Raw genomic sequence first — 9,069 nt, forward strand, 5'->3', positions numbered from 1 at the left:
GAAAAACATCACACATAGCTTACATATCAGTACATACACACAAAATATCTAGGTCAAATAGCAGAGAGACATTGTGCCATGAAGTGTTGCTTTATCTGTTGTTTTTTTTTACCAGGTTTTCTGTTCACTTGAGCCATCTGATAGGAGTTCCCTGCAATCATGGCTCTATTTAATACTGTACGTTTTCTTGAATTTGTTTGGAGACTGTGAAAAGAGCCCTGGTGGCATTTATGGTGGGGTAACTGTGTGTAAGTTTACTGTGCAAACAATTTTGAATTTCCAACACATTGTCTCTTATAAAAAGAAGTGATGCAGTCAGTCTCTCCTCTACTTTTAGCAAAGAGAGACTGGCATGCATAGTATTGATATTAGCCCTCTGATTACAGTGAAGAGTAAGACATGCCGCTCTGATCTGGGCCAGCTGCAGTTTTTCTAGGTCCTTCTTTGCAGCACCTGACCATATGACTGGGCAATAATCAACATAATATAAAAATAAAGCCTGCAGGCCTTGCTTTGTGGAGTGTGGTGTCAAAAAAGCAAAGCATCTCTTCATCACAGACAGACCTCTCCTCATCTTTCCAACCATTGAATCAATGTCACATTGGCTCCGTGACTAAGATTTCTCATTGGTAAAAGAAACTGGGCTGTGCATTAAAGTAGGGCCAGTAGGCCTACCACAGACCATACATTTTCCTTAAAGAATTGCAAGTATTTTAGCCAATGGCCTAAAATATACAGCTCTTTACCTATTTCAATTATTATTTTTCCAACCAAACATTTATTTCATTCAAGGTCTGGCTGACCAAGATATTTCAAAAACATGTCACATTGTATGCGTTCTGACTTCTAATAAGTGGAAGATGGGAAAAAGCATCTAATGCGGGCCAGCCCACACCAACTTGGTTAAAAAAAACCTCTATCACATTGGGGTCTACCATAAAACAAAGCCACTGTGATAGTTGATCATAGGATGTTGACAAGACAAAAAGGGAAGATGCAGTTAGACAGGCAGAATGACAACAAACGCTAAGAGAGTTAGAATGCATGTAGTTGTTATCTTTCATATTTCTGACAATGTTTTTATTTTCATAAGCTGCTTTTATGAAAAGTGAACAGTGCTTCTTCAGGTCCAGTGGCTGGAACTCCAGAAGATGGGGAAGTGAGTGACGAGGAAGAGACTGGAGAGATTAGAGTGACTGGAGAAGGTCATGGGTCCATTTTGCTGCTCACGTCATCTCCCATGTCAGGGCTAACATTAGCACCATGGTGGTCAGCCCCAGTCCCTCATTGCAATAGGCTGCATCTACTAATAGAAGGAAATAAGTGTTAGTTACTTCATCTTCAGTAGGATGATATGTCTTACTTTGACCATGTAAAGAATTGAGTTCTCTTTTTTCCATTCTCTCTATGCTTACCAACAAAATGGTGTCTCCCCTTCTTAAGTCTGGGGTTCTCTGTTAAAACAGAGAAAACAAAGTAAGTCATGTGCATGAGGAGAGAGGGTAACCTGACACAAAGAACCCTCACACACTCACCAAACACGATAAGCCGTGTGTATGTGTCTGTGGAGCCCAGAGGGTTCTGGGCAGTGCATCGAAACATGGAGCCGTTGAGCTTGGCCGGTACTCGCTCCAGCACCAGCTCCCTCCCATTATGATCCTCTCTCCCATCCAGGAGAGGACCTCCCACTCTGGTCCAGGTGAACAATGGCTCGGGGAACACCATGTTCTGGGAAGTGCATGTGGAAAAGCATCTTTTGTAAATAATGTGTGTACAAGATTGACAACATTGCAGTCAGACTGCACAAGATCACTGATATGCAAGACACCTTGACTCCCAAATAAATAGTATGTGATCAAGATTATCAATTGTGCACCTTGCCAGCTTGCATTACTCTTACAAATTCCCTCAAACAAGCAGAATGACTTTCATGCAAATGTACATATGACTTTCATTCAGATGTATCTCCCTGTTGTATTATATAGTTGTAGTGCGACACCTGCTGGAGAAATGTTGTATTTTTGAAGAAGGTTTTCTTTCAATGATGGTGATATGTGGTTGTCTTTCCTACAGTTGAATGTACTTACTGGTATGAATAATATAAGAATAAAGCATTTATTTTGTACTCACCCCAGTGGATGAGATCTGGAGGCCCTGAACTGTAATGCGGACAGTGTCTCCTACTTTAGCCTTACCAGGCGTCATGGACAGTTTGGGGCCCCTGGGAGCAGCTAAAGGGAAACAAATTTAAAAAACAATGAATGTTACTTATTTTCAATCTTTTAGTTTTTTAACAAAACACTATTTTTCCTTATGTCTCAAATTATTTCTAAAGGAATAAATTAAGCATCTATATTCTCTGTATACTATGCAAAAAGCTCTCAGCCTTAGAATCCATTTTTATTTGAGCATGCCTGCTAAACCATGGCTGACTGGGGAAAACCGTTTTTGATGATGATAAGTCTCCACTATATCTAGTAATCCACTCAAACTAACTGATATGAGGTTTGACGTGTATTCATCATGAACTGATGCCGGTGGCTGTGCTGCAAACAGACCATGCGTGTGTAGGTGTGTGTGCTTATGGAATTACATATGTAACTGTGCAGAAAATGGCTAATCTACTGTGAGATTTCTCGAGCATTTCTAAGCAGAACTAATGGATCCTCTGAACAAAATACTCCATTAAGGAGCATCCTCATTAAGTGAGTCACTGCCTCTAAATAGTTGCTGGCTGCTGCTGGATCCTGAGCTAAAGCATAGTGATCAGGTTCTCTGTACTGTATTTTCCTGTTGTTGGCTGACGCTTAAGGCTGGGAAGTGCCTGTTTTCTGCCATTACTGAATGCATTAGCTCTAAGTAGGATTGTATATACACTGAGCACACCAAACATTAGGTACACTTTCCTAATATTGAGTTGCACTCCACCTTTTTGTCATCAGAACAGCCTCAATTTGTCGGGGCATGGACTCTACAAGGTGTCGAAAGCATTCAACAGGGATGCTGGCCCATGTTGACTCCAATGTTTCCCACAGTTGTGTCAAGTTGGCTGGATGTCTTTTGGGTGGTGGACCATTCTTGACACACACAAGAAACTGTTGAGCGTGAAAAAAACAGTAGCATTGCAGTTGTTGACACAAACCGGTGCACCTGGCACCTACTACCATACTCTGTTCAAAGGCACTTAAATAGAAGTCTTGCCCATTCACCCTCTGAATGGCACACATACACAATCCATGTCTCAATTTTCTCAAGGCTTAACAATCCTTCCTTAACCTGTCTCCTTCCCTTCATCAACACTTCATAATGTTTTGTATACTCAGTGTTATTCCCCAAATTACGAGCTTTCAGACACCATGTTCATTTTCCGTTAATTCAGGAAAAATACCTAAAGTGAATTTGAACTATTATTTTAACAAGTTATTATTTTAGAATGTTCTCTCCCCTTGCATCCCTAGCTCTGATAGGTTTTAATACAGACATGGACTCCTTGGGTATCCAGTATTTGGGTGGCATTAAAAAGTGGGTTTATGTCCTCATGGAGGAGATATTTGGTATCCAGCTGATTGTCATGGTCTAATTTGGTACTCACACAGAGTGACCTCAGCCTGCATGGGCATGGACAGCGCTGGGTGCTTGACCTCGCAGCTGTACAGGGCGTCGTTGTCCAGCTGGGGGTTGAGGCTCCAGGTGAGCATGGCTCTGACCTCCATGGTGCCGTCTCTGGACGCCTGCCGCCGGTGCTGGAAGTAGTAGAGCGGGTCAGTGCTCTGCATCCAGCGAGGGAACTCCCGGCTTACCACTGTCTCTGGGATCACCTCCGTGGTGGTGGGGCTGGGCTCAGACCCCTCCAGACTTCCTGGCTCCCCCCCGGCCCCTACCATCTTCCCCATCCCTCCGTTCCCAGGGGTGTCACGGTCCAGACGGGGTGGCTTCCCCTGGTCAAGCAGGGAGAGGGACTTCTTCAGCTTGGTGTCATCCAGGTCTCTACTGATCAGGGGCCTAGAGATCCGTAGCCCTGCCTGGCCCCTGCCCTGGGATTTTCCCCCGCCACCCTCCATAATAGAGGGGACCACCTCGATCAGCTCGCCGTCACGCTTGAAGTACACCTGAAAGGATAAAGACATAGTATGAGCCCGTAACAACCAATCACACCCATCATTTCAAAAGTGTTTTTACTTCAAAACATATTTTAGTATGAGTACTGTTTGCATGTGGGCAAACTCACCATAGGGGCTGGCTTTCCTCCCATGACGATGCAGACTAGAGTGAAGTTCTGGGTGTCATAGCGACTGAAGGGGACCGGGCAGTCTACTGCCACTACAGAAATGGACTTAGGAGGAACTATGGAGGAAAATAGCATATAAACCTGTGACTCAAAACGAGAAATCCATCTACAAATAGGCACATCTATTATTTTCAGAAGGGCTACATATAAAACTAACTGAAACATGAAACAAACATATCTGTACTGTACTTGAGGGCATAACGTTAGTCTCGTAGACCTGGTATACAAGATGTTAGTCTGGTATACAAGATGGACTCTTGGTAACCTTGATCAGGGGGAGGGGATTCCAGGGTGTCAGACAGACAACTCTCCAACAAATCACAAGGTAGACATGCCAGAACGTCGCAATTCGAAACCAAAGTTTGAAGGCAAAATCTTTGCAGTGGTTTTAGTGAAGTTAGTTGATGCAAACTAGCCACTTGCGAAATGCACTCATTCAAAATAACCTCCGTGATCTCAATCTTGCTAGCTACTATTTTGTATTGTATTCATGCAGATCAGGCAGTGGCGTCGTCCCTGTATGCCAAACTGACGTTCTATTACGTACAGTGTTAAACGGGAACATTGTGGGAGGCAACACGGATTTATATAAAAGACTATCAGAAAGTAGTCTCCTGTGCATTTCCCACATCTCAACAGTAGGGGGAGGCAGAGGTGATTAAAATACCACATGATCATATTATTATAGCGTTAATTCTCTTGAATCTTACCCATGACAGTGAGCACGATGCTGCCAGAGGCTAAGACCACCCTGTCTCTAGAGGCCTTGTCGTAGATCCCCACGTGGCACTCATACGGCCCATCATCATCCATCTGGACCTCAGGGAGCCTGGCAGTAGAGCAACAAACCCCACGAAGATAATATCCATATAGGTTAGGAGTTTTCCAGGTACTCAAAGCATTGAATAAGATATGATAAAATACAATAAGATATGATAAAATAAGATAAGCTCAAATAAAATAAGCCTACACTTGCGAGTGAAAACACTGACCAATGTTCTCTTTCTTGAGGCTGCCGCCTACAGTTCAAGCTTACCGGACAGTTGATTGGTAGACCAAGTCTTCTCGTCTGCGGAAGTCCTCCATATGGGAGAAGTTGGTGTTGGTCATGGCATCGTAGGTGAAGATCTTCTGCTTGGCACTGCCACCCTCTGTCACCTAGAAAGTGAAGGAATACCTCATATTACACACCCTGGACATGTATCCAAGTACATGTAACACAAGTTTCTTCACAAAACACAATCTTGGTATTTGGTATTTTATTAGGATCCCCATTAGCTGTTGCGAAAGCAACATCTACTCTTCCTGGGGTACACACAGAACATAAAACATGATAAAATAGAGAACATCAATAAACAAGAACAGCTCAAGGACAGAACTACATACATTTAGAAACAGCACACATAGCGTACATATCAATGCATACACACAAAACATCTAAGTCAAATAGTGGAGAGGCGTTGTGCCTGAGATTAATACGTTTTTTTAATCGATGCACACAGTTATTATTTTCCAATTCATGAAGGCTAGAGAGCTTTGAAGCCTCTTCTTTTGCCACTTTAATGAGTTTAGTTAGTTGTTACTAGGTATTCATTTTATTTTGGAGGAGCTGGGAGCTCAGGGTGAAACAAACTGTCCGTGTGGACTACATTACGTATCGCTACATACGTTCATAGTTTAAGGAGCTTATCAAACCTAGTAGCACTTCAGAAGCCATTAGATATAGTACAGTTATGTACTGTATATAATGCACTCTCTCTTTGCATCAAAAGCTTTGATGCGTTTGTCAGCGTTTTAATTGAAGTGTCAATGGAAAATGTCAGAGAACAAAGCTGACCTAATCAAAAGCTTCTCATAGAGGTAAACACAAGATACAGTATGTGCTGTTGCAAACAACCATACGGTTCATACAGGGACATCAAGGCCACCCTACTCACCCGAAACCACACAATCTCTCGCAGGTTGCCATCTGTCATGAAATTGCACTTGAGCGTTACCGTGTCTCCAATGACAACGGGAGGGAGAGGCTCAAGAGTGACAGTTAAATAGCCTGTGGGTCAAAGAAAGAAGTAAAATATGTTACACACATTTCCACGCACTTTTATCTCTACAACATACAGTCCCTTCTATGAAACCCATAACATAGTCCAGCACAAAACTTGCTAAAGGCATTCATTAGACATAAAGTTATTTTATGATTCTTAAAGACCCTCTTGTGTTTGTGTTACTATAGTTCTCAAATGACCATACCACCCTGTCTCTGGAGCATTGGAAATGAAACCTTATAGGCTAGCTGTAATTACATGGATTGTTAATAGTGCATAATCAAGGCTAAATGGCCAAAATTCCATCTGTTTTTCGCAGGGTATTACAGCTTGGGATAGGAATATTGTGTGCACACATTTCCTCCTTTTACTTTCATGATCATTAAGAACGTGTTCATTCATTAACTGTGGTGCTGTAATAGTAGGTGTCCATATCTATGTAAAGGTAGGGTGGCAATGGCAGCACAAGTGCATGTTTATGTTGCGCTATTTCTCCCATTATCGTGGTCTTAGTGTGTGCTAAGTGCTGTGGCTCTGGCAGGGTAAAAAAGTAAAGTATGGTCAATTAAAAACCAACCTGTTTCCTAAACAAGCCAAAGACATGATATAGTGCTGAGAAGCACAGATCTCTATCTCTAACCTGGAGAGGCAGAGAAAACCTAGTAGCGACCTCATTCTCTCTGAGAATTAATGCACTGTAATGATATGTTTTCAATCATAATAATTAGGTGGTTGCTTATATTTGTCCTATTTCCCATGTAGAAGTGTGTAGTATGTGCATGTGTGAGTTGGAAACTCCCCATGAGACACCCTTAGAGAGTGGGGTCATGGCCAGGGTCTGCCATTATCAGCAGTGACCCTGGAGGAATTAGGGTTACATTCCTTGCTCTTGGGCACGTTAATAGATTTTTCAGCTTGGTGATTCGAACTAGCCACCTTTTGGTTTACTGGCCTAACGCTCTAACTGCTAGGTTATCTGCTGCACTTTCATCAGCGCATTCTGTGGCAGAAAGAATCTCACCTAGCTTTACAGTAAGTAAATATTGTCAGTGTTATAGTGTTGTATGGGTCATTCCACAAAATGAGTCCCTTCTGCACCAATATTGGATTTTAAAAGCCTGTTATATTAAATAAAGTGCCATTTCATATAGACCATATGGAAAATTCAATAAATCATCATTTTGACATGTCCCTCTGTGGACTCTCTGTGACTTCTATGAAGATTTAACCCACTTAACCCCAACATTTCTCCAAGTTTTCACCATCATTGTAAAGCCCAAGTTATTTTGTTGCTTTGACAACATAATTTCTGAAGATTATTATTTATTTATTGTGATTAGTGATTCATTTTCAGCTAAAAATACAACATATCCCTTATTTTAAGGTCCACCCTGTTACGTGAACTGAACTCTCGTTTTATAATGGTAAAACTATTCCTTTTTAAATACATTTTTATTATAATTTTTTTTTTAGCCCTTTTTCTCCTCAATTTCGTGATTACGATCTTGTAACTGCAACTCCCCAACGGACTCGGGAGAGGCGAAGGTCAAGTCATGCGTCCTCCGAAACATGACCAGCCAAGCCACGCCTCTTAACACCCGCCCACTTAACCCGGAAGCCAGCTGCAACAATGTGTCGGAGGAAACACTGTTCAACTGACAACCGAAGTCAGCCTGCAGGCGCCCGGCCCTCCACAAGGAGTCGCTAGAGCGCAATGAGCCAAGTAATGCGCCCCCGGCCAAACCCTCCCCTAACCCGGATGGCGCTGGGCCAATTGTGCGCCACCCTATGGGACTTCCAGTCACGGCCGATCACAGGCTGTAGTGACACCGCAACACTGCGATGCAGTGCTTTAGACCGCTGCGCCACTCGGGAGGTCTTAAATACATTTTCCTAAAGAGACATTGAACCTCTAATAGTCAAATCAGGTTCTACTCTTTTTGACAATTTTCTGGTGTTTTGTGGTGGAAACTGAGTGGGTCGAGCATAACACGCCAACCCTGTTACCCATAGGTAGACAGGATAGAAATATTTTAACAATTATAACATTTTTGTGAAGCTTGCATTCAATTGCCCCTCCCGGTTGTACACAACAAGCTTCCATTCCTCCTGTCACAAGGGGATTTATGGCTTATTTAAGGTTAAATTGTCAACCCTGTTACAGTCAACTCTGTTACTTTATTTGGCACTTTATTAGGCACTTACTATAGTCCTTTTTGTTATTTAACCTCTTTATATAGTAAAACATGTTTTTTATTAAGTTAAACATGTGCTCATCATGACAGAATGTTAAATTAGGTTAAATAAACCCAAAAGGACTAATTTCGCTGAACGACCTATATAATAACACCAGGGTGTACATAGTACAGATTAAATCTGTAGGATCAGGTATCCACGATGACCCTTGACTTTTTGGCATGTTGAGTGTGATGGTGTGATGGCCCAGGACTGATCCCAGAGCACTTAAAGAGACATGCAGGGCAGCAGGGCAGCTTACACTCTTTACCGTGCAGGGCAGCTGGTAAAGAGTGTAATCTCCTGTTTCATACTGCTACTCCAGTATAGAATCCCCACCCCTCCTCCCACCTTGGCCTCTACACCCTGACATCAAGGTGGATTATTTTTCCTCATGTTTTTCCCACTAATCCCCCATCTTTTCATTGACAGACCCAGAAGGAGAGAACTGGAGGGAGCTTCATACTCACAAACATTTGAAAAATAAATAAATAAATGGCA

The 9,069-nt window shown here is 42.4% G+C and overlaps 1 protein-coding gene across 1 annotated transcript; it reads right to left on the minus strand.

The window, feature by feature from the left end:
* Positions 1 to 1,226: 1,226 nt before the first annotated feature.
* LOC120061602 (immunoglobulin superfamily member 21-like) lies at positions 1,227 to 6,460 on the minus strand. The gene is made up of 10 exons (XM_039011509.1): positions 6,424 to 6,460; positions 6,226 to 6,338; positions 5,325 to 5,446; positions 4,999 to 5,117; positions 4,229 to 4,344; positions 3,593 to 4,109; positions 2,131 to 2,231; positions 1,536 to 1,728; positions 1,416 to 1,454; positions 1,227 to 1,303 (listed from the first exon to the last, which is right to left on the minus strand). The coding sequence occupies exons 1-10, from the start codon at positions 6,458 to 6,460 to the stop codon at positions 1,227 to 1,229; spliced, it is 1,434 nt and encodes a 477-aa protein (XP_038867437.1).
* Between the last annotated feature and the right edge of the window lie 2,609 nt (positions 6,461 to 9,069).

This window comes from Salvelinus namaycush, chromosome 16 (genome assembly GCF_016432855.1).
Source record: "Salvelinus namaycush isolate Seneca chromosome 16, SaNama_1.0, whole genome shotgun sequence".
Classification (NCBI taxonomy): domain Eukaryota; kingdom Metazoa; phylum Chordata; class Actinopteri; order Salmoniformes; family Salmonidae; genus Salvelinus; species Salvelinus namaycush.

Excerpts from the sequence above, each read along its gene's own strand:
- LOC120061602 (XM_039011509.1), bottom strand. The coding sequence starts at position 6,460 with ATGCCTTTAGCAAGTTTTGTGCTGGACTATGTTATGG. Across the intron at positions 6,339-6,423 it reads TGTGCTGGACTATGTTATGG|GCTATTTAACTGTCACTCTT; the intron begins GTTTCATAGAAG and ends TTTGACCCACAG. Across the intron at positions 4,345-4,998 it reads CATCGTGCTCACTGTCATGG|TTCCTCCTAAGTCCATTTCT; the intron begins GTAAGATTCAAG and ends TTTCCTCCATAG.